This window comes from Vidua chalybeata, chromosome 5 (assembly GCF_026979565.1).
Source record: "Vidua chalybeata isolate OUT-0048 chromosome 5, bVidCha1 merged haplotype, whole genome shotgun sequence".
Classification (NCBI taxonomy): domain Eukaryota; kingdom Metazoa; phylum Chordata; class Aves; order Passeriformes; family Viduidae; genus Vidua; species Vidua chalybeata.
In genome coordinates this window covers 68342517-68366503 of record NC_071534.1, presented here as the reverse complement: position 1 = coordinate 68366503, position 23987 = coordinate 68342517, and the positions used below count along the sequence as shown (strand labels likewise).

Below are 23987 nucleotides of genomic sequence, written 5' to 3'. Positions count from 1 at the left end.
AGCAGCCAGAAGCCTGCCAGGTTTGAAGCTTTCTAGCCCCTACTCAGAACATCCCATCCATGGCTGTGACCTGCTAGGAGAGATGTGCTGCTCCTCCCTTGGCACCTCCCCATTTTCATTTCTTTCTACAGGACATGCAGTGGGGACCTTACAAGTGGATCCTAGTAACAGGACAAGAGGGAGTGGGTTTAAACTAAAGAGGAGAGATTTAGGTTGGATATTGGGAAGAAATTCTTCTCTGTGAGGGTGGTGAGGCCCTGGCACAGGGTGCCCAGAGAAGCTGTGGCTGCCCCATCCCTGGAAATGTCCAAGGCCAGGCTGGACAGGGCTTGAAGCAACCTGATGTAGTGGAAGATGTCCCTGCCCATGGCAGGGGGTTGGAACTGGGTGATCTTTAAGGTCCTTTGCAATCCACACCATTCTGGGATTCTCTGATCTCCAGTGAGTGAGGGATGGTGACACTGGTTTGTTCATTGAAGCAAAGCCCCAGCACTTTTGCTCAGGGCTAGCATTAAGCAATACAAGAGCAGTAAATAGTTCCTTAAAGAAGCAAATTTGCCAGTTTTCCCACCTAAGAGTGTGCCACAGGGCCCTCACACTTCTCCCACACCTGCCCTCATCCAATTTTCACCTTTTCCAAACCCCCTCAGCATCTCCAGCTGCAGGATCCCCACTCCCTCCTACACATTTCTGCCTCCAGCCCTTCCCCTGCCCATTTCCATCCTAAGCCACTGCCTCAGACATGAGAAGAAGCCAATTCTTCACCCAAAACTCTGCAGAGAACAGAGCAGATGTTTTGGAGAAGATTATGTCACTGCATCAGGGGTAACTATCCAAGCAAGAGCTCTCTCCTCATGACACAGCATCAAATCCCTCATTCCTAAGGGACTTCAAATTACATCCTGTGGACCTCAGAGCTGCCTGTGAACACTGTTTGATGACAGCACTACAGCATGGAAGACCTCACTCCAGTGAGAGGTGCCACAAGCACTTCTGAGCTTCAGCTGCTCTCCACAGCCAGAAACAAAACTGGTCCCAGTTGAGCAATGGGTGGGACACGCCCTGATTTAGGGTGAAGGGGTATTTGCCTGGAAACAGCAGTGTTACTGCAAACAGTGCTAATCTAATAACTTCAGTCTTGACAAAGGTCTGGTGTCTTTTAGGCTCGGGGGATCTTTGTACAGCCATAATCCAGGCATGGGTTTGCCAGCTAAAGAGACAAGACTCTGCAAAGAGACAAGCACAGGCAAAGAAAATAACCTACCTAAATTCACATAACAGATCCATGATGAAAACACATATAGAAGCCAGGTCTGGCTTCCAGGTGTTGCTCCAGCAGCTGGAAAAAAAACCCCTTTAATTCCAGCTTGGAAAGGACTACTAAAGAAAGATCTTTCATTTCACTGACTTTTATGCATTTGCCAGAGCCTTGAGGATACCAAGAGGCTTTAATGGCTGTGCCCAGCCCCAGCTGGGGCCTCCACCCACTCTCCTGCTCATTTAAGCACCAGCCTGGGCCCTCATCCCAGTCTCAGACCAAGACCTGTACTGTCTGTAGCTCTGCTACATAAACCTCAATGACCCCAATCCATGGACTGACTTCCCAGCTTCATTAAGCCACTTCCATTTCACTACAGTTTTGTCTGCTGGTCACTGGGCTGTGTCTGGCACATCAGTAGCACCTGTTTCCAGTTCATCCTTTGATGAACTCAGTGATGGTCCAATTGAGACGTTTGGGAGAGCTCTCAGCATCTTCGTGAGTTTTCAGTTCAAGCCTCAGCAGGGTTCCCATGCAAACTCTGCCCTCACCTCTGCCTCCTATTTACTCCAAACTCAATTAAAGGACTTGCACTTTATAGGTGGTCTGGGATCTTCCTGGGAAATTTTGTTTCTACTGCCTCAGCAAGAAGCAAAATTGGCTGTGAGTCCTAAAACCAGAAGCTGACGCTCTGTGTCCTGGATACTTGAGAGCATCTTGCTTTGAAGGTTATTTGTTTCTCTGTATGACCCCATCATTATTTAGTAGTTTTAGGGTTAGGCAGATTATTCTGCTTTGTGACAAGTACTTGCATTTCTCTTGGAGGAGAAATTTTATTTTCTTTGAACAAATAAAATCTACATAGATCTGATGTCTTATTTCCTGTAGCATTTCTTATATCCCATATTCACACCTCCAGAGAGGACAGAGATAACACTGATGTGGTGTATTCCTGAGCAGGAGGCAGCTGCCTGGGGTTGCTGGTGCTGCAGCAGCTCTTCTGTGTTCTCTGGGGTTATTCCTTTCCAGCAGAAATGGAAAACCTGACAAAACTTTCCTGGTCACAGTAGCTTTGAACGCTCTGAAGGCTGTCACTGGAATTAGCATTTTCTCCAAAGTTCCCTGGTGATTTAAGGTTGTTCTCCTGGGCAGTAGCTGTTATTTGAGCTAACAGACAACAGGTTCACAGCCAGTTCTGCAGCCACCAGCAGAAGTCAGAGGAGTTTGGAAGGAGAACATTGAGTGCTCAGGTGCTTGTCTGCTCCTTCACCCCCCTGAACTCCTGGGGGGTGTCTGTGCTGAGGCACAGAGGGTGAGGGGTTGGGCACACAGGGCCCTCAGATGGGCTCCAGCAGTGGGGGTGACTCAAGGGTACCACCAGTGTCCCTTGGACAGGCACAGGCAAATGAACTGAAGCCCTTAAAAATCCCCAGCAGGTCCCAGTTTCAGCTGGGTTCCTCCTGGAGCAATTAACCTCAGAGAAAATTACAGTCTGGCACGCCACCATTGACAAGTTGCCAGGCTTGTGGTGAAGCCAACTGCTTAACTGAGTGTGTGGCATTTTTTGCCTGTGGGAAAGGTAAGGTGAAACGAATCCGTGGTTGGAACAACTCTATTTTACCATACCACTGCAAAATACCTGCAAATTCATCCTCTTGTGGACATATTCACAGCTGGGAAGGTTCTTGTTCTCTAACAAGAACCTTTCTCACCACGTTCAGCGAAGCTGGGTGCAATGATGGTAATCACAAGGTGGTGAACTTAAAACTGGCCCCTTTTTCTCCTGGTTACACCAATGTAAAGCTGCTATATCCCCTTCTACATTGCCAAAGGTACCATAAAATCGGCAGGGTAGACTGCTCAAAGGGCAAATAATTTTTCTTCCCAGTAAATCCTGCAGATATAGCCTCTTCCCCAGGCTCTCCTGGCTGTTAAAAGCAACTATTCCACACAGAACATGCTGTCTCTTTGCAAACGAAGGAACAAAGTTCATGGGGATTTTCCTTGCCAGTGGGACAGCAGTAATGATGTGCAAAGCCTTGAGCACATTAATATTTTTTTGTCATCATGCTCAAGAATTTTCTATTCATGATCCTGCCAGTGCTAAAAGGAGACTGTAGCAAAGGATCAGATTTTCAGAGGAGTTTGACTGCTGCAACTCATCTGAGTCTGCTGGACATCACCTGGGCTCAGAGGCTGTGAATAGTGAGGAGAAATAACTTCCTCTCAAAGCTAATACATCTCTTAGAGACGTGAGGGGAATGTTTCAAGGGTCCTAATCATAGAACCAAAGAGCTGTTAAAGCTGGAAAAGACCTCTAAGGTCATGAAGTCCAATTATTAACACAGCACCACTGTGTTCACCACTAAACCATGTCTCCAAGTGCCACATCCACATGCTTTTAGAACACATCCAGTGATTTGATTGAAGCTGATCAACCAGTCTCACTCTGTGTGTTTGCAACTGGACATTTGTTGCTTCAAAGACTGAGATATCTTAGGAAAAAAGGGATGACACCAACAGATAAAAATTCATGTTGGAAAAGGAAAACCTTGGGAGAGGAAACGATAAATGACTCACAGGTGGGTTGTGGGAACTGTTGGATGCATGAAATCCTGACCCCATTTGAGTCACTTTGCCATTTACTTTGTGAACAGGTGACTGAAGAGTCCAAAATCTCCTCCAGCTGCTACAGAAAAAGGTGCACAGCTGATGTTTCCCATCCTTGCTTATACAATCCTAAAAATTGTCCTTTGCCATAGTCACTGCAGCTGACCCACAGGAGCACTCTTTACAGTTGCTGACTGTATTTTTAGCTGACCTTGCATGTGACTCAGTAGGGAGAAATGAGGAAAGATAGTCCCATGGGATTTCCCAGCTCTCTGCACATCAGCACAGATCACCACAGCTGTGAGAGTCCAAGAGAAAAGAAAAAAAGGAGACATTTCCTCTGCTCAAATGTAGCCTGCCACCAGGGAATCTGTAATTTAATAAGCATCTTAATGACATCAACAACTGGTAAAAAGGACACTGAGCAAACATGGCTGCAACTGATCACACTTTCCTTGAGAACCAAGAGAGGTTTATTTTTCAGCCAGTCCTAGATTTTGGCCTTTTCTTGATTAATCTGTGGGGGGGGGTTTATGATTTTGATCTTAACTCCATAAAGTTCTATTTTTTGGAGCAGCTGGAATCAAAGGAAGGTAAGTGCTTCCATCCCATAACACTCCTCCATAATGTATCAGTGGTTTTCTCTTAAAAAAAAATATACTGAGATAACAGACGAAAAGTTGGGGACAGCCTCAATACAGGTTCTGGATAGACACTTCTCTCACTTCAGGCTCAAGAGGAACCTCTCTGTAGCTAATTTGCCTGAGATCCATGTTTAGCAGCACAAACTGCCATGAATTAAACCTTTAGGGGTTAATGGCTGTATTGTTTTTAGTACGTGTAATGAAAAGAAACTCTGATACTCGGGAGGAGAATAAAAGCTTTCATAGTGCAAGGTTAATCTGCTGACTACTTGTGCAGCTCACAAAAGCACCAAAGCCCTTTGGAGTTTTAATCTCCCTGGTTCAGCACTTGGTCACTGGCTGTCTGCTTCCAGCCTGGAGGACTGGGGGCATTTGTGCCAGAATTGTTTATTCTGAGAGGCAGGGTGGTCATTTTTCAGCAGGGGGATAACAGAAAGCCAAGAGCCACGGGGCTTTTTACAGATTCAAAGGCATCTTGATTTGAGACCTCATTCAGGACAGGACTAGGATTGCTTGTTAACAACTCTCTTGATGAGTCATCTTCTTCCCCAGTCACTGGGGAAGACAAATTTGGATCCATAGAATCCATATTCCATTTATGTTTGATGTGCCCTTCAGCTTGGTATGGTGGCTTACATTAAGGTCTGTGTCCTGGAAAAACATCTGAGATTTGTTCTGAAAGACTCAGATTCCCAAAAAGGACAAAATTGCTTTTCTTTCAGCAGAACCTCTTAAGTTATACTTCACTAAGTGTTTTGCCAAGGTAATTTAAAGGCAGCAGTGTCTTCTCTGTGCTGTTAGACTGGATACAAGAGTCTGCTGAATGCACTTTGCTGGGAATTCTGCCTGATCTGCCTCTCCTCAAACTGCTCAGAACAGAACTGCCCCGGACCATCCTATGCTCAATTTTGGCAGCACAGACCTTTACAGAGTGATGAATCCTTCCACATTCCTTGTTCCCATCCCATTCCCACACATTTCCTATTGCAGGTAAGATCACTTCGCCTTGAGGTGTCTTCAGAGCCACCTTCCACCTCAGACACACCTCAGACATTTTGCAGGAGAGAAATGGTGAAAATCTGAACCAAGATTTGCCAAATCTGAACCGAGCTTTGCCACCTCAGAGCTGAGCAGCCCAGGACAGACACGAGGAGCTCACCTGCTTCAGCTTGGTGCCCACCATGGAAGCGCTGCTGTCCAGCACGAACACCACGTTCTTTGGCAAGGGAGGAAGGTCTGTGGGGGCAAAGTAGTGCACGAAATATCCATTGAGGATCTGTGGAAGAGTGAGGGAGTCAGGAATCAAAGGCAGATTGTGGTGCAGTGTTCTACACACATCATCATGGGACATTTGGATGCTTTCAGTGGCTCTGTCTACACTGGAGGATATGAATGCTCCTTGGAAACCCTCTTAAATCTGTTCCCAGATACCCTTGGGATCCCCCTTAATTCAGTTTATGCAGACTGGATGAGCCAGCTGGAGCTCTCCACATCTCCTTCCATGGCTGACATCAGGGTTCCCTTCCAAATGCAGCAAGGATGTAACATATGTGCCCACAGATCAGAACCACAACATTCCCTTGAGGAACTGGCCTTGTATCCAGATATGTACAGCCAGTATACTGAGCAACTGAAAAGCAGACACAAAAAAGAAGCTCAGTGAAGATGGGATTTAAGTACATCTTGTGGCTGCTAAATGATTGGTTTTATTTTAGATAGTTCTTACAAGATGGAGGAGTAGCCTTCACTTGGAAAGCATTTTCTAGGAATTTGGAGCAGGCAAAACAATTAAACCATCTCAGGTACAGTTAATAAAACAGAAAAGATGAATCTTGTGTACAGTACCTGAACATCCCCAACACTCAGCTCCCTGTTGACATCATATCTAATTATGAAGTCTCCCAAAATTCCATTTCGGGCAATCTTGGTTTGCTCAACAACACTGGGGTTGAATGTAACCTTAGCTAAGGTTTTGGTGTGCCCAATGACAGTAGAGGGAGGAGGAGACACATCACCTGTTGAGATAAAACCACAATATTACAGGTTTTTCCCGTTGCCTTACAGATGTCAAAGCACAGCAGAGGTAGTGTTGCCATGGAGCCAAGTCAGCCAGCAGAGTGACTTACTCTGATTGAAGATTCAGCTCTCCAGTGATAAAAAATGAGAGATTAACAAAAAAAATTAACCCATCTCTTCAAACTTTAAACTGAAACCCATCTTGCAATGCTCTCAGGCATATAAATGTTTTGTAGAAAATTCCTGTATTCAGTTCTGTTTGGCCAAACACACAACCTCAGACATGCACATGCTGTTCACTCCAGCCAGCTCTAGACATCCAGGACACAAATCCTACACCTGAAATCCTGACAATCAATGCAGGCATAATTCATTTGACCTGTTTGAACATTTCATCCAGGATTAGATGAATCACACTGCAGATTTTCCTTATTGATTATAAGGAATTCTTGAGGTGGCATCTTCAGACGTACTGCGGGCATGTGGGGTGGGACTGATCTGAGTGACTGATCCCTTGATCTGACAAGTGTCTTATGTGTAATGTCTACATTTTAACAAGTCACCTTAGCTGCCTTTATGTTCAGCAAAAGTTATCATTATAGCCACTGCAATTTCAGTTTAATTCAGACAAAATCCAACACTGCCAGTGCAGTCACACAAATTGCATCCCTAAGATGTAACTCACCCTAAACTCTGAAAATTCTTCCTGAATCAATAAAGAGGGATGTGCCTGGCAGAGGGCACCTCAGATAAAGACAATTATTTAGGTCTGAGTCACCCTGCAGGAAATTCTCCTTGTATTGTTTTCTGTGCTCACTCTCAAAAAGTTGAGGGATGTGGAAGTTCCCTATTGCCTCTCTATGTAAACAAAATCCCACCTTACCCTCTTTTGGTTTGCCAGCTGTTTCCCTCTGAACTCCATTGGGACCCTTACATGAGATGGATTTGGCCCCTGAGTTTCTCCAGATTTTGAGGGCTTTCACCCTTTTCCTAACTGGCTTTTGAAAACACAAAAATATATTGTCAACTGAAGTTGTTCTTGGGTGCTTTAACTCTCACAGTGATTATTCCAACAATCCTCTGAGGCACAGAAGTTCTATTATGTCTGCTCCTGGGCTGGTTAGAATTGGAAGGAATCAGCTGCTTGATTATACTGTGAGGGGAAAACTCAAATCTTTGCCAAAAATGCCCAAAAATCTGTGGTGTGACAGGGAAATTAGGGATGGGAGAGGTTCAGTTCCAGTTCAGGTGCACACAATGCAAACACCTACGTATAAGTTTATTTCCTAGGCTCCACTATGCAAGCAGAGATCAGGTCAAGAGTATCAGAGATTAGGGTATGATACATCTGGCCAGACAGACATCTGCTTTAGGATAATTTCAATTACCAATAAATTAACAATAGTGATCCAAATGACAAGGTGCAGGTGGTCTGGGAAAGCTCCATTCCAGGGGTCCCATAACTCTGTTTAGGTAATGAGCAGTGGCACTTCACCCTTGTAAAGGGCTTTGAGCGGCATTAGGGAAAAGCAATATGGTATCAGTGAGCAACAATGATCAAAACCTCACATCCAGACCCCACAGTGATTTACAAAACCAGAAATATGTGATTATGTCCATTTAACAAGTAGGAAAATGGAGGCATGGGGTGGTACCTGACTTCCCACAGGTGGAAGTTCACAGAAATGCCAGGATTAGGGTCCTTGTGGGTTTATGAAATTATTAGACAAATCTGTAACTTTTACTCTGAAATGCCATGTACAATCTAGGTACCTCTAGGCAAAGGAATGAGAGTAAGATTCATAGATCAATAGCACTCTAGGATGTTACTGCCAGGATGATTTTGCTTTATTTTCACAGCTGTCCTGTGAATGCATTTGAAAAGACAGGGCACAAGACTCTTCTACTGAGATAGGGAAGGGTTTTATCACAGGCCCAATTTTACACAAGCAAATTATAGTCAGAGCACCTGGACTGTGAAACAAACTCCTCAGCAAAAGCCTTGCCCAAGGAGACTGAATGACAGAGATCACTCAATTTCAGTAAAATCAAGAACTGATTCTGTATCACAGCTTTTCTGTGAGAGCTCCTATCCATTCATCCTGATGGAAACAGAGAGGGAGGTCCCAGCCAATACACTGAAATCACATAAGGACACTAGTTTTGTATCTTAGAGGGGGCTTATAAAATGATTACCCACAGCTTTGACATTTTTTCTAAAATCCATGTACAGTTCAGAGTTCTCCTGGCAAGGAAAAGTTATAAATCAACGTCACTATAAGGTTTTACCTCAGTCTTGATCCGTTTTTAATTTTTATAGTTGCCCTTTGATCTGATGAATCAACAGATACAATATGTTTTTAATACAAAATGCACCAGATTTGCCTGTATCTGCCTTCTTGAATTTTCCATCTGTCTTCTATTGCTTCCAGAAATCCCATTTAACTGCCAGTATGTGGGAAAAGCCTAAAATACATAGAAATGGCTTCAAAGTTCATGTATCATTTCTGATCTCAGGGTTTCACATTACTTCTCCTCAACTGCTGAAAGGACAGCCTGCTGTGGGGTTAGGCTGCCTGGTCATATCACACCAGGGTCAGTGAGAATCAGTCAGAAGCTCCCTCCTTATTCCTCCTGCACGTCTGCGTCCGTGGCCTTTGGGCAGCACTTCCATGTTTCTCTGCCGTAAAAACAGCGATGGGTGAGGACAAGATGCCGTGCCACAACAGCACAAACTCCAGTCCTAACACTTCTCTGGACCACTGGAAACCAGCTGATTTAGCTAGCAACTCCATGCCTCAGTTTCCCCACCTCTTAAATGAGCATAATCACACGTAACCTGTAATTGTTTTTTAAAGCGATGTGGAGTCTAGGTGGATCACATTGCCTCCTTCTATTGCTTCTCAGAACACTCTCTGGAGGTGATAAATGTCATCCTTTCTAACACAGACAGTGCTTTAGGGATCTCTGGAGAGGAAGTTTCCAAGGCTGTCTCACACAGCCATTTTAAGTGACAAGAATTGCTGAGGAGTCTCTCCCATCCTCTTCATAGCTTCTCATCTCCATCCCTGGGACAGAAGTTAGAAACCAAAAAATGGTCTGATAGAAAGGGTCCAAGAAAACTTTTTTTTTTTTCCCCTGGAATAACAAAAATAAGGTCTGGAAGGTAACTTATCTAATTCATCCCAGTTCCCAGACTGAATCCCTTCCTACTTAGTTTTTTGATACAATCAGGAAACACTCCAGACCTCCAGTAATGGAAATTCAGTGCCTACACTTGCCAGTCCTTTCCAGAACTTCACTTTTTTCGCTGTTGAACATTTTCAATGTCTAATTTACATTTTTCCTTGTGGATTATAAACCCATGACTTCTTGTTTTTTTGGTTACTGACACAGAAGCCACAGTATCCTTTTCCTTCTTGCAGCAGCCTTTTATATTCTTGAACACAGTTCCTGTGCCTTCCCCAGGTTTCTTTTTTAGGCAGCACTTGATATGTGGATCACAATTACTCTTCTCTGTTTATTGGCCTTGTTCTTTTTAAACAAATGGCAGAGAGGGAAAAATCTATGAGATATTTCAGAGTCCAGAGCATGGATGAGCTCCAAATGCTTAGGCTGGTTTGTGCTCACACTGAGAGAGTTAGTAGAGCCTTCAGACAAACTTTCCACTAAATTCAGCTGAAGAAGTAAACAGAGCAGGAAAAAGCATTTTCCAGACGAAACTGTTGTCCTCACAAGAGGAACAGTTAAACCTAAATTATTTTGGAGTCTGGCAGATTCAGGATTAGAGCTCAAATGCAAAGTTCGTCCTCCGCTAACATGTGGAAACTTCCAGACAGCTGTTATAAGAAACAAAAAGCTTTCTGAGACCTTTGACTTCAGAAAGAAACAGTCATCCTCGAGCAGCCTAGTGTCTCCTGCCCAAGCCCATGGCTAGTTCTCACACAGCTACACTGGAGGAGCAAGATGAGGACAGCATCCAGGACATCATTCAGAAAGTGGCTCCATTCTGAGGTCGCCAGAGAAGGTCAGGATCATTTGCCTCAATGCCTCCTGTTTTGGGGTTTGTATCTGACAGAAGGCAACACCTGCACATGCCAAATGATCATTTTCCAAAACTCACATGCCTAATGCCTTCCTTTGGGAAAAATACAACTCCCAGATGGAGCCATGTGCGCAGGAGTTGCTGCGCAAGGAAATATCCTAGAAAGACCTGTCATCACGTTGTCTCTGCTCCCCATTCAGAGAGGATGGATGCAGGACTGTCTGAGAGATAAGAAAAGGACATATCCACAAGTTAGACTGGAAGAGACACTGGGATGCTGGTGGCTCAAACACTCAGGAGAAGCTGCCATGGGAAAAGCACCCACCCAGGTGCCAGAGGCAAGCACAGCCCAGCTCAGGCTGCAGCTGGGGTTGGACCAGATAAGGAAAGAGGTGAACCCTGGCAGGTGGGAGCCTTGTCCTTATCAAGTGAACTCAGCTGTGATAACTCCCCTGCCCAGGGCAGTGCCAGGACATTCACGCAGAGCCTGAAGGTGCTCACTGTGCTGATGGGCCGTGATGGGACATAATTGGCAACAGTGCTAATTTATCAGGCAGCTGTATCTTGTGAGAAGGTGTAAAAGACTCCCCAAGGGTCCCCTGATCCACAACATTCCATCATCCAGGTGTCCTTGACCCACAGCATTCCAACAACCATTACAAGCTCCCCACCCCTGGGCAGGTACCTGGGCATTCCCACCTGAACATGAGTGAATATAAACTCAATGGATTGTGCATTCTGTGGGTTTCCCTAGGATTTTCCTCACCACATGATAGATCTAGCCTGTGATCACCCCTTTGACCAACAGGCATTGAAATTGCAACAACCAAGTCTCATCACAAGTCTTTCAGGTGGTGAGATCTTTCTACTCTTATACATTTTCTCAAGTGATATATTTATGGGTTTATATTGTTATATTACTGTAGATAATAAGAACCAAAACATATCTAATTTCCTGTGCAGCCAGGTTGTTGTAAAATAAGCCTACATGTGTGCATTTACAAACACTGATGAATGAGTGTCGTTTCCAGAACTTGGGTTACCCTCATCTTTTGGGGTGGGTTGTAACAACTTGATGCACACTACATTTTTCTTCCACTACCCTCAAGATATTTTATTAATACTTATCAAAATCTCATACTTTATCATTAATTCTGAAACGGTTTAGATATAGGAAATAGAGGAAGAGAGCTTTCACGACATATTCAACTTCAAACCAGTCAGGCAGTACCATTTTCCAATGTTCCAATGTCCAACCAAGTGGTACTGAAGAGTTTTAAGCCATGGGAATCCAAGAGAGAGCAGACACTTTTTTTTCTGGTTTACTCCCAGTATACAGACTGTCTGCAAAGCAGCTCCTCTTGAAATGTGAAATTCACAATTGACCTGCCTTTCACTTAAAAATTCACAGCCTTCCCTGGAGGTCTCACTGGATGTGCAAACCCCACGCTTTTTGGGTGTCATATGAGCAAGAAGGCTTCACAGGGAGCAACTAATGGCCTCTGATGGTTTGGGTTTGGATCCACCTTGAGAGGTGACAGTCAGCTGGGATACAGTGGACAACCACATGGGATGATTCCAGACAAAAAGGGCCTGAAATTGAATTCTGAACACAGATAAAGCACAGAGAATCTGAGCTTCAGTTGCATTGCCCATCCTGCAATGGAACACCTATTTTATATACATTTTACTGGCTAGGGAGGATTACAGAATCCAACAGCTCAGGCCCATTTTATATGAGCTCTTTGAAATCTGGAGCATGATGCCAAGAATGTCAGTGCTCCCAGACTGCCATTTGGATAGTGAGTTACATGAGTTCTCCCTGTATGTCATTTACATATAGGAATTTCCATACTGTGCTGGACCAACAGTGTGTCTGCTCTGCTTAGTCTGTCTCTACCCTTGATCAATGCCAGATGTCTTGCTTTAGGAAACCACATGCCAACAATGCACTGTGATATTCCCTGATAGGTGAAAAAGGCTTCCTGCCTCTCCTGATGAGGAGCAGAGCACATTTATCACTTGGCACGTGCATGTACGACACAGAGACTAATGAGGCTTGACCTGAAGATAGCCCAAGTCACTGAGAGCCTTGATTTAATGTGATTTGGATGAAATCAGTAGGATCCCACTGAGCAATCAGTTTAACTCCAGTTCACATGCATTAGGATCTTTCAGTGGCAGATATGAGCAGCTCCACTGATTTTGCTGGCACTGTGTCACTTGGAGTGGCTGAGGGTCAAGTCCCAAAAGACTCTGCATCCTCCTTCCATCCTTCTTTTTTGGTGTTTTCTGACAACATGCAGCAACCACAGTACCCTGAGCTGTTGGTTTATGGCAGAAAAAATTGCATTTACACTGTCTGAACAGTGAGCAAGGATGGTTAGGGGTAAGAGCTGATGCTCAGACAGCACTTAGTGCTTTGGCAAAATACAGATTTTCCTCTTGGAATTTCCCATGTTCTGAAGTGCAGGATTTCCTATCTTCCTTGGCATGGATGGATGGAAAAAACAATTCACTTAAAATAAACAGTCCCCAGGAGATGCAGAGGCCAGGGAAGAGCCTGCTCCAGTGCTGAGCACAAGGCCTGAAGGCCCAGTTCAAAGCTCTTAAAGACAATAGCAAAGAAAAAAACCCTGTTGAGATGAATGGGATCAACCCAGTATTCATGAAGCTTCAAAGTCCTCACAGGCTGAGGCACAGATACCACACAGACACAGTCATCCAGAGAAAACAGATCCAGCGCTGCCAGGCCACTTCTTGAGAAGTGACCAAGGCCCCACAGATACCAGAACCACGGGTCGTAAAATCTCTCCTTACCTTCAGCTTTCCCGTTGCCCTTCTTCTTGCTGTTCCGAAGGGGAGGCACCTCCAGGGACACTATTCCTGAGTTCTCCAGGATGTTCACCTCCACCCGCAGCCGCCCCACCAGCTGCTGGGGCCGGATGCTGACGGTGTATTCGTATTTGCCCAGTCGCCTCTGCAGAAGTTCTTCGTAATGCAAAATGAACCTGGCCTGCATCTTGCGAGGAATGAAGACAGAGGCCTTGAATGTCTCATAGCCATTCTCCCTGGAAGGAAAACCCAAAGGCAGCTTCACATCCCATGCACCTCACACGTTAACCTCCTTTGCCTCCCCCCGCCATAGTTTTGCCTGACCTTGTTCCCTGTAAATAATCAACTGAACCTTCCCATTGAATCTTGTTGAACACCTGCTGCATTTACCATTGAATTTTGTTGATTTACTGCTTTATATAAATAAAGGATATTCTTGCTTCCCTCTTGAGTGAAGTGGATGACTCTGTTCATGACAGCACCCTTATTTTCCTTTCTCTTATTCAGGAAGTAACAAGAATTCTTTCCCCCAGTAGTGCATCCTGGAGCATCTTGGAATTTAAAAAGTTGTGTGACAGGGTTAGAAAAGGCCACATGCAATTTTTCATGGCCTGGAGTATAGAATGACACCAGGCAATGCAGATAATATTCAGTTTAGTTGCTCCTTCCTGTAAATCCATAGATGGGCATGCCGAGGCAGCCAGGATAAAGATGGCAGGAGACTGCAACACTTCCCAGAACACAGCCAAATGCACAACACTCACCTTCCTTCTGTGGGGCTTGGAGGTTTCTTGTGCCTTTCTTTGTCATCCGTGCTATTTTTCTTTTCTTTCCCCGTGACCTCTCCGTAATAAGTCTTGTTGCCAATGCTCCTGGAGAGATCAGAGATGTCAGAGACTCTGCACCCAAGCACAGTGACAGGTGTACATTTGCTGCAGGTGCATCCACAGACTTTGATGTGGGAAGAATCTCAGAGTGCTGCTGGTGTCACTCTCCTGAGTCCACCCAAGTCTCTGGGACAGAAGCCAACTCAGAAGTTCCCTGGCTGGAAATACCCACCCAGTACAAAGGCAAAAGTCTCTTATTCTTCCTATTCACTCTAAATGGAAGTATTTCTTAAATAGTGGGTCCCCTATGCCCTTTGGTCAAGTCTGAAGCTGTGGCCCCAATATCTGTCTGTAGAGAGGATCTGAGCATGATCAAACCAAATATGTTTGAGACCAAGAGTTTCATTTATTGGTCATTTCACTGTGAGGTTTCTCTCTATTTGGTTTATCATTCACACCTCCAGCAGCCACTGAACCTATCTGCTGGTTGGAGTTGACTTCTGCTCCATTGACAATGTGGAGAACATGAAATAAGAAGATTCTTAGGTATTACAGTCAGTCAGGTGAGATAAATATATCTACCAGTGTTGCTGAAACTTTCTCTGGAAAGGTCTTTAAGGTCTTGAAGAGAGTTTTCTCATTCAAATCAGAGAGAGGAGGAGAAGGAAGTGGTTGAAAGACACTCAGAGGGGAAATAGAATAGTTTCCCTCCCTGTTTACACTGAGGATTTGAATTTAGTATCACGGTATCTATAGACTTGGTCTGTGCATTACTTACTTACATGGTAAAGTTGGAGATGAAAGCTGCAGCTGGGATCTGCATCTCAAACACGGCTTCCCGTGCCTCGGAGCCGCTGTTCACCATGGTGCAGGACACGGTGGTGAAAGCATACCGGGAAATGATCGTGGATCTCACGTGGAACTCGGACATCCGAGGCCTGGTTTCCTTTGGGAATCAAAAAGGTCACCCCTAAACAGGCAGCTGGGTAACTCACCCCTTCCGTGTTTCAATGCATTTAAGATTTAATATGGACTAGCAAACTCCCACGCAATGAGTATCAGAGCTCCTGACAGCAACAGGCAAAAGTGGGCTTGTCCTCAAAATTTCAGGTGAGCTGCAAACAGTAAATCAGGAATGTGGTACTGCCTTTGTTCATGCACAGAGGCCACAAACTTTGTCCAGTGCTTGGACAAGTTCTGAGAGCTCTGCTTATGCCAGCCTTTAAGTTGTGAAACACCCTGACAAAATCCATCTGTGTCCTAAACTGAAGCCTTCAACTCTGACTGCGTGAGAGGATCAGGATTATTCCCTTGTGGCCTGGCAAGAAAAGCCCAAAATGCATCCCCCATGGGGTCCAGAACTGTGTCACAGACCCTGCTCTGCACAAGAGCAGAGGGAAGACTTGAAAGACTGGCATCACCATTTATAAAGAAGCACCTCCTCCAAATTCATCCAGTCAGATCCCTGAGTTATGTAAACAGAGAAACTGCTGTCAATGGAGTCAACTGAGTCCTCCTCTGCTCAGAATTCATCCTGGAACTCTGCACCAATGGATGAAGACACTTAATAGAAAACATTGACACTGTGACATCTCAAGCAAAATATTTTAAGCTTTTTAGCCCACACTGGACTCTTTCCAGCAGAGAAGCAGCAGAGACAGCAGTGAATGACACATGATGTAGCAATGGAAGCTGAAAGCCAATTTCTGCTTCTTGGGAATGTGTTTTCGTGCACAAGTCCTGAGTTGGAGCATTTCTCCAGACTAATGTGTTTTTTGACAGCACCATCTCCATGGAGCTCAAATGTTTTCTTCCTGGAATACTTCAGTATACTTAACTGTAAGCAGCCCTTGAAAAAGAAAAATCTGTGCATCGACTTACACAATCAAAGACCAAACCCTCAAAAGCAGAAGGGAGATAAAGGGTAAAATGCACTGTAAATATAGAGCAACCCCACTAAGCCAAATACAGCAAGACTCTTCCTATTGAGGCTGGTAAAAACTCACAGTCACGTAAGAGTTGTGAGGACAAGAACAGGCTCTTCAGCTGCATGTCCAGGCTTTCTTTCAGAACAAAAATAATTTTGGCAAACAGCTTAAGAAAGGGAGCAAGTGTTTGTCTGAGTAGGAAACAAGACATTTTTGCAGTAGCTGATGGCATCAGAAGTAACAGAATCCAGAAGTAACTGAGAATCCAACTAAACAAGCTGCTGGGCTAGTGAATTCCAGGCAAATGGAAGAATGAGGATCCACTGGAAACACAGATCTACCAACAGACTTGGCATAAAGCCCTGCTTGCCTACACTTGCAAGGCTTGGAAAGACTGATAATGTGTCTCAGATGAACCTGGTCGTGATAGATATCTTCAGCTGGGGAATGTGCTCTGTGTCTGGGATCCTGCTCAGCTCACGTGGAGCACAATGGCAACAGATTGGAACTTCTAGGGTAGGAATCACCTCACTGATTTTAGGCAGATCAGTGCAATGGATCTGTGGATCTAGGCTAGAACACCCCTGCACAGATCTAATGTCCCACCCTTAGACCACTGCTTAATTAACTGCTGTTAATTAGAACTAGATCCTGCTGTTCTCAGGACTTTCCCTGATACACAGGCATGGCTTCCCAGTCTCATTATCCTGAAGGTGGAGAAGATGGGGAGTTTTGATTGAAATAGGGTTGTAGGAATGTTTTCAGATATAATGAGCTGATGCTTCATTCAGTGTCCATGCCACTAATTGCCTGTGGCATAGCAAGGTTCACAGAGGATTTAATAATAGAAATTATAGAAAGAATCAGACAATAAAGCAAATTCTTTGGAGTCAGACCTTCTGCATTCAACCCATGTGCTGCAGTTCATAAAAACCTGTGGGTTTATATGTAGCTGATAGATGATCAGCAAAAGAGGATCAAGCCCTTCGCCTTTCACTTGAGATACAAGTGGCTCTGCAGTGACCTGTCTGACACTGTGCATGCACTGATGGATTCACAGGAACTCAGGAAGTCTTTCAAATGTGACAGAGAGCATGAACTTGCTGTTGTTATGACAACAGGAGAATGGTTGTGTTGAGTGAGAAAAAAGCAGTGCTAACCCTGTAGCCTGTCACTGGCAGAGACCAACAGCACATGCTTAGAGGAGAGTGGAAAATTAGTCCAACCTGCACTGATACTACCCTGAAATATTCTCTGTTTTCAGTAATTTGTGACTGAAGGACCTCCAGAGTCAAGGGTGGTATTTTTGTGGTATATTTGTATTCTGTGAATTTCTCTTCCATTACTTTACACAGCTGCTTTTTGAATCCATGTAAACTTTTAGCATCTGCAACATCCTGCTGCAAGTTCCACAGCTTAATGGTATTTTATATGCAAAAAAAAAAATCACTTAGGGTTTTTTTTTTTTTTGCTAAATCCACTCTCTGCTGGCTTCAGCTGATCTCTGTTATAGAATCACAGAATGGATTGGGTTGGAAGGGACCTTAAAGCCCATCTAGTTCTAACCCCTGCCATGGGCAGGAACACCTTCCACTAGACCAGGTTCCTCCAAGCCCTGTCCAATCTGGTCTTGGACACTTCCAGGGATGGGGAAAATATCTCTATCCCACTGAACAAGCTCCAGTTCTGATATCCTTACAATCTGAGGAATAGTAAAAAAACACAACAAAAAAGGACATTCAACATTCCTCCCCCTTCCTGGTGGATGTGAGTTGCTGTTGGGAAAATCAAACACTGAATAAGGGCATCACATAGAGCTGAAGTTGAAAGAATTGGTTCACCTTCCCATCCCTGGAAGGGATCTGCTATTCCCTGTATATAGAAAAGATAAATGGTGGGGGCACAGGCATTTCCAAACAGGTTGCTCAGTCAGGCTGGGCAGGCAGCCCGAGTTCCACTCTGTGATTCCTGTGCTGCATTCCCTGGAGCTCTTGCACAATCCATCACTGCCTGGTGCTCTGACTTACAGCTGCACAAACGTTGTTTGTTTTCTGCACTTTTTATTGAGGCCTTGTCTTCGGTTGGAAATGGGGATGTGTATTCTATTCCTATCTGTTAGAAGTGGGGCAGTTATCTGCTGTTAATTGGGAAGTTTTTTCTTTATCTCTCCCACAGCCAATCCTCCCTCCAGGAGATCTCTTCTGTCCATGGCCACTGAGTGTCCCTGCATGGCTGAGAAAATTCCATCATCCCATGGGGAGATGCTGTGCCCAGGGCAGGAGCCAAGCATTCCTACCTGGATCCAATCTGACTCCTGCAACACCACAGCAGCCTTTGCCCACTGCATTCCCAGAGGAGCAGCTTTCTGCCCCACTGCATTCCCAGAGGGAGCCCAGGCCCATCTCCAGCAGCCCTGGAGCTCCAGAGGAAAACTCCAGCCTTGTCCAGGATCCTGCTCCAGCAGAAGCACAGCTGGCACTGCAGGAGGGCTGAGCCCCCATGGAATGGCACTGCTGCCACCTCCCTGACCCACAGCCTGCCAGCTCTGTTCTGACTCTGGCACTGGGTTGATTTCTTTTTTGTACTATTGCATTTGTATTTTTAATTTTCCTAGTAAAGAACTGTTATTCCAATTCCCATATCTTTGCCTTGCCTGAGAGCCCCTTAATTTCAAAATTATAATAATTCAGAGGGAGGGGGTTTACATTTTCCATTTCAGGGGAGGCTCCTGCTTTCCTTAGCAGACACCTGTCTGTTCAAACCAAGACAGCCTTCAGAAGATAAGAAGCAGCTCAAAGGAAAAAAAAAAAAGCAAAACAAACCATTTGTTTAATGTTATTATTACCATGATTATCATCCCTATTAAAAATTAAGTGAGGGAATGCCAAGGCAGCAGATTAGGACACTGCCAGGAGGCATGTTGGCTGGATGTTTTGTGGAGGTGTCCTGGTTATGATGATGAACTGGCAGCTGGGATTTTCTCACCAAACAAATTATGTTACACTCGTTTACATGAAATATTTGGAAGAACAGAAAAAGAGCTGAATATATGAAATCCATTCAGTATTTTTGCCTTTATCAGTTACTTTCATCAAAACAAATTGACTGTCTCTCAGATTAGAAGTAATAAACTGGTAATAAGCCTGAGAGTTTCTCTCTAGGCTGCTGATTCCAATTTGTTAAAGATGAAGGGGACGAGGAGCTGTTAAGGTGATAGCTGCTCAGGTGTGAAATGAGTTCCACCAGTTCTCAACTGGGAAGTCCCCCAGAAAGGCCAGAAAAATAACTGGCCATGATCAGCAATTCTACTGGCTGCCTCTCTACATCTAAATTTTTGATTTCTGTGCGGGAAGAAGGATATCGGCTTCCTTGTTTTCTTCCTTTCTCCAGGAGATTTTGTCAGAGAATGACAGAGATCTTCAAATTCCAAAGCAAACTTCCTTTCTCTTCAAACTCAATGAGATTTCATCAGGCTAATGTTCACTGCATTGTTAAGGTTGGTAACATTAGATGGTCTTCCTCCAAATCTGGGCTTGAGAAGATGGATTGGGAAATATTAGAAGAACCTGTACCTGTTGCATTGATCAAAATGAAGATTTCTTTTTTTACCTTACCCAGAATCTCACTCTACCATCAAATAGTTCATTCCTGGGCACAGGGATGCACACACACACACACATATCCAGGGAAAGTGCAGTTCCCATGAGGTAAAACAAAGACAGGGTGTGATACATACCAGCCTCTGCAGGAATTTGGCCTGTCTTGGGACACGGCGAGCAACCTGCAAAGAGTTAAGGGAGTCAGTGGGTTCTGTTCAGCTTCCAGCAGACATGTCACTTGTTTAATCCCAGACATGGGGCTGTGTGACTGATCACCCATGGCCAGGTTCAAATGTTCCTCTGGTTAAAAATTAAAACCTGAGTCTCTTCTGTGTTAACAGACCCACTGATCAAAGCTCAGCAGTGCAATGTGGCTGTCTCAGGCAAGGAGGTGCTGGCTGTTTGGCAAATGTGCTTGGCAAGAGACCCTCTAGATGATGGCAGGAAGGTCAGCTTTAAGCCCCGGCCCTGGATGCTAAGAACATCCCTGGAAGTATTGAAGGCCAGGCTGGATGGGGTTTTGAGCAGCCTGGTCTAGTGGAAGATGTCCCTGCTCATGGCAAGGGTTTGGAACTGGATGCTCTTTAAGGTGCCCTCCAACCCAAATCATTCTGTGGTTCTATAACTTGTTTAAATTAATCCTACAGCTTCAGCTGTATAAATATTAGCTCAAGAGCAGATCTGTTGGCTAAATACTCTCCACAGATACTGTGTATTTATTGTGAAGTGACAGAAAAGCACTAGTTATGTGCAAAACAGGAATAAAGATATTTAAATTCAGCCACAGACCTTATTATGAAACGAAGTGCTTCACCTGTGACAGTGCAATTGTACTCACTGTCTCACCCTTCTCATCAGCTCCTCTGACTTCTCACATGGTGTGAGACCCAGCTCAACATCTCCAAGTCCCTCCCCAAAGCAAGTATTTTGTCAATGAGGGAAGCCAAGTGCCATCTTAAAATTTCAGCAGAACCCCAGAGAGCAGAAGAATACAACAATATGTTTTTACCTGATTTGCCCTTTTAGTTGATTTACTCTGAAATAGCAGCAGCCCTTGCCAAAAGAGATGATTTTATGTCTGTTTATATTGTGCATTGAAAAGCTCAGGGATGCCCAAAGGGGAAATTAAAAGTTTCAGGCATGAGAATCTTTACTATTTCCTTCTGCATCATTTTAGCCAACATCTTGTGAAATTAGAACCAAGGGAAAACAGCTCCTTTGGGAGAGGAGAGGGAGAGGGAGAGGGAGAGGGAGAGGGAGAGGGAGAGGGAGAGGGAGAGGGAGAGGGAGAGGGAGAGGGAGAGGAGAGGAGAGGAGAGGAGAGGAGAGGAGAGGAGAGGAGAGGAGAGGGAGAGGGAGAGGGAGAGGGAGAGGGAGAGGGAGAGGGAGAGGGAGAGGGAGAGGGAGAGGGAGAGGGAGAGGGAGAGGAATTGTTTGCATCTTAAGATTTGGAAGAAACTTTCTGTCTGGGTCTGTTATCTCAGACAAATAAAGCCCCTCAGGAGCCTACTGTGAGAGGCTGCAGATTCTCCATCACTGCAGGTTCTTCAGAACAAGACAGATAAATGTCTGTGAAGTTGGCTCTGCTTGGAGCAGAGGCAGAGATGAGAGATCAATAGCCCTCAGTATTTTTTTACTGAAAGTTTACCTTTTGGAACAAATCCACCTGTTGTTCTGATCACAGGGGTTTTTAAAGAATAATCAGTGAAACTGGAAACTTGGTTCCTATTTTCATCTTCCCCCACCAAAACCCATTTTGTCTGCTCGCTGAATTGCATAAGAAGGCTCTGTGTGACTTCAAGAACCACCTTCTAAAGTCTTGGGGATACCCAGTGGACATCGGTGAGGAGCTAAGGATCACCAGATAGCAGTGTCTCGTTTTCTAGGACTTCATGACTACTGCCAAAACACTGCTGCAGGGTTTGTTATCAGTCCATTGGACTGTTCCAATCAAGCAGCTTCACTGGCATCATCTAATGGAACAATTTCCAAATTACCATCAACTTTTAGCTTTAAAGCTTTCCAGCACACTCATTAAAGTCAGATAATTGCTAGTAGTGACCCCCTAAGTTACTGCCATCTGTTAGTCCCAGCATGGTGTATGGGATATAAGCTGTGCAGTGGATTTGTTTCTAGTGCAGTATCTCAATCTAGGGGAGCACCTGCCTGTTCTCAGCCTGGCTCAGGTGTTCAGTGAGGACAGACAGAAGTCCTCTTCTAGATCTGGCTGTCCCAGAGCACCAGGTCTCCACACCTATTTACACATCACTGCTTTTCTGGTGGAAGTGACTGCTGCCACTGACCTGCCAGCAGCACAGCTCCTCTGGAAACACCCTCATGTGCCTCAAGCAACATCAACCAGGTTACTCCAGCACTGTGAGCCACTTCTTTGAGCTTTGCAACTGATTTTCCCCCTAAAGCAGGTGGGTGATCCCAGATACCACTCCACTGGCAGTGGTGGAGACACTCTCTCTCACTTGGGTTTGTAAAACAGTGTTGGTTTGTGGCTGAATTCCCCCAAAAGGAATATGCATCCCTAGTAATCAGGATTGAAAACAAACTTTTTGGTGTCCCCACAGGGGAGAGATGTGGATGCTTCTGGAGAGAGATTCCTTCTATTCTAGGTTGGATAGATACAGACACACATGAAGAGTCACTTTTCCCACCTGCTGCATGGCAGAAGATGCCAAATACAGACAAGTACTGACATTTTAGACAAACTGGATTGTCCCACCTGACCTCCAGCAAGGCACAGGTATTCCACAGTTCCTGCATTGTATCTCGGGCCCACATGGGTGCCCCAGGTGCTATGGAGCCTCTCAGATCTGATCAGATTTAGATAAATTACTGATGTCCTAAGTGACCCAAAGTCACACGTGGTATCTCTTATGGACCTGATAGGTGTGAGCACAGACCTGAAGCCCTCTTTTATAGAATCCGAGTGGTTTGGATTGGAAGAAACCTTAAAGATCAACTAGTTCCAGCCCCTCTGCCATGGGCAGGGACACTTTCCACTTGAAATAGATCACAGCCTCCCAAACCACCACCCAAACTCTTGCAAAAAGTTCATTGCTCTTGCAACCCCATTTCCTTAGAAAATCTAAGCCACACAATAACACAACATAATAGCCCTCACCTGCAGAATTTTTTTTTTCTTTCATTGTCTGCAAAGTGTTTTAGAAACTGAAATTCATGTGGTTTGTTTCAGCCAGCACGAGTTAAAAATCAAGTACAGTAAGACCATAGGCAAAAAAACTATCCCCCGAGCTTGAAATACTCGGAATGACTCAGACTGGAGTGTGGCCAGGACACGGCGTTAGCTGCCCTGTGCCTGTGAAATGCCTCGTTAGCACAGCCGTGGGGATGGGTGTCAGACCGAACCGTCCCGGGGCAGCGGCACCAGCACGGCTGATCTCCTGGCTTAGCACCTCCAGCACAGCCCCGTGCTGGCTCTAGCATCTCCCACGGAGCTCAGCTGCACGGACAGGTGGAATAAATGCATTTTTACCAGACTGCCCCGCTTGCCAATACTGCTGCTGAAGAGGGGACAAGCCAGCCGCGGCCACCTGATGCTCCCGAACGTGCTCCGCCTCAAAACCTACCTGCTCCACGATGCTGTAGTCCGCCAGCAGCTGCTCCTCCAGGTACCTGGCCATCAGCTCCGAGTCGGGCTGTCCCACCGAGGGGGAGAAGCCCCAGCAGAGGCACAGCCAGAGGATCATGGTGGAGAGGAGCGCCGGGGCTCCTGCCCCGCGGTGAGCGCACGGCCAGCCCCGCTGCCGGCCCGGCTGCGGGAGCCTGACAGGAGACACAGCGACCCACCCTCTCCTCCTCCTCCTCCTCCTCCTCCTCCCCAGCTCGGGACCGGCCCCTTTTCCAGGCAGGGCGGCCTCCTGTGCTGCAGGGAATCCCTGCAGGGTCCGCATCCCTCAGCCGGGGGTCCCGCAGCAGGAGCCGCGCCCGCTGGACTCCGCGCTCTTCCTCAGCCCCCTCTTGTCCCCTGCAGCACAGGGGCGGTGCTGGGGGGCCCCGAGGTGTTGCCACTTGTCATTTCCGCACCTACAGCGAGGAGAATGCTGAGGGGACAGTTCCTACAGCTGGCTGGGTGCTGAGGAAGGGCCAGGATGGTGCCCCAGTGCCAGCGTCTCCTACCCACGCCCTTGGGGAGCGCAAGCCCAGGAGATGCTTCAAGGTTGGGGCTTTCCTAAAGGGTGGTAAAATCCTC

The 23987-nt window shown here is 45.6% G+C and overlaps 1 protein-coding gene across 1 annotated transcript in view; it reads right to left on the bottom strand.

The window, feature by feature from the left end:
* ITIH5 (inter-alpha-trypsin inhibitor heavy chain 5) overlaps window positions 1-23549 on the bottom strand; it is a 44102-nt gene extending 20553 nt beyond the window's left edge. The window contains exons 1-7 of the mRNA XM_053943522.1: window positions 23365-23549; window positions 19900-19944; window positions 15018-15181; window positions 14173-14280; window positions 13394-13644; window positions 6358-6527; window positions 5672-5788 (exon numbers count right to left, since the gene is read on the bottom strand). Coding sequence (XP_053799497.1) covers window positions 5672-5788; window positions 6358-6527; window positions 13394-13644; window positions 14173-14280; window positions 15018-15181; window positions 19900-19944; window positions 23365-23484 — 975 coding nt within the window. The 5' untranslated portion in view covers window positions 23485-23549. The remainder of the gene's footprint in view (window positions 1-5671; window positions 5789-6357; window positions 6528-13393; window positions 13645-14172; window positions 14281-15017; window positions 15182-19899; window positions 19945-23364) is intronic.
* Between the last annotated feature and the right edge of the window lie 438 nt (window positions 23550-23987).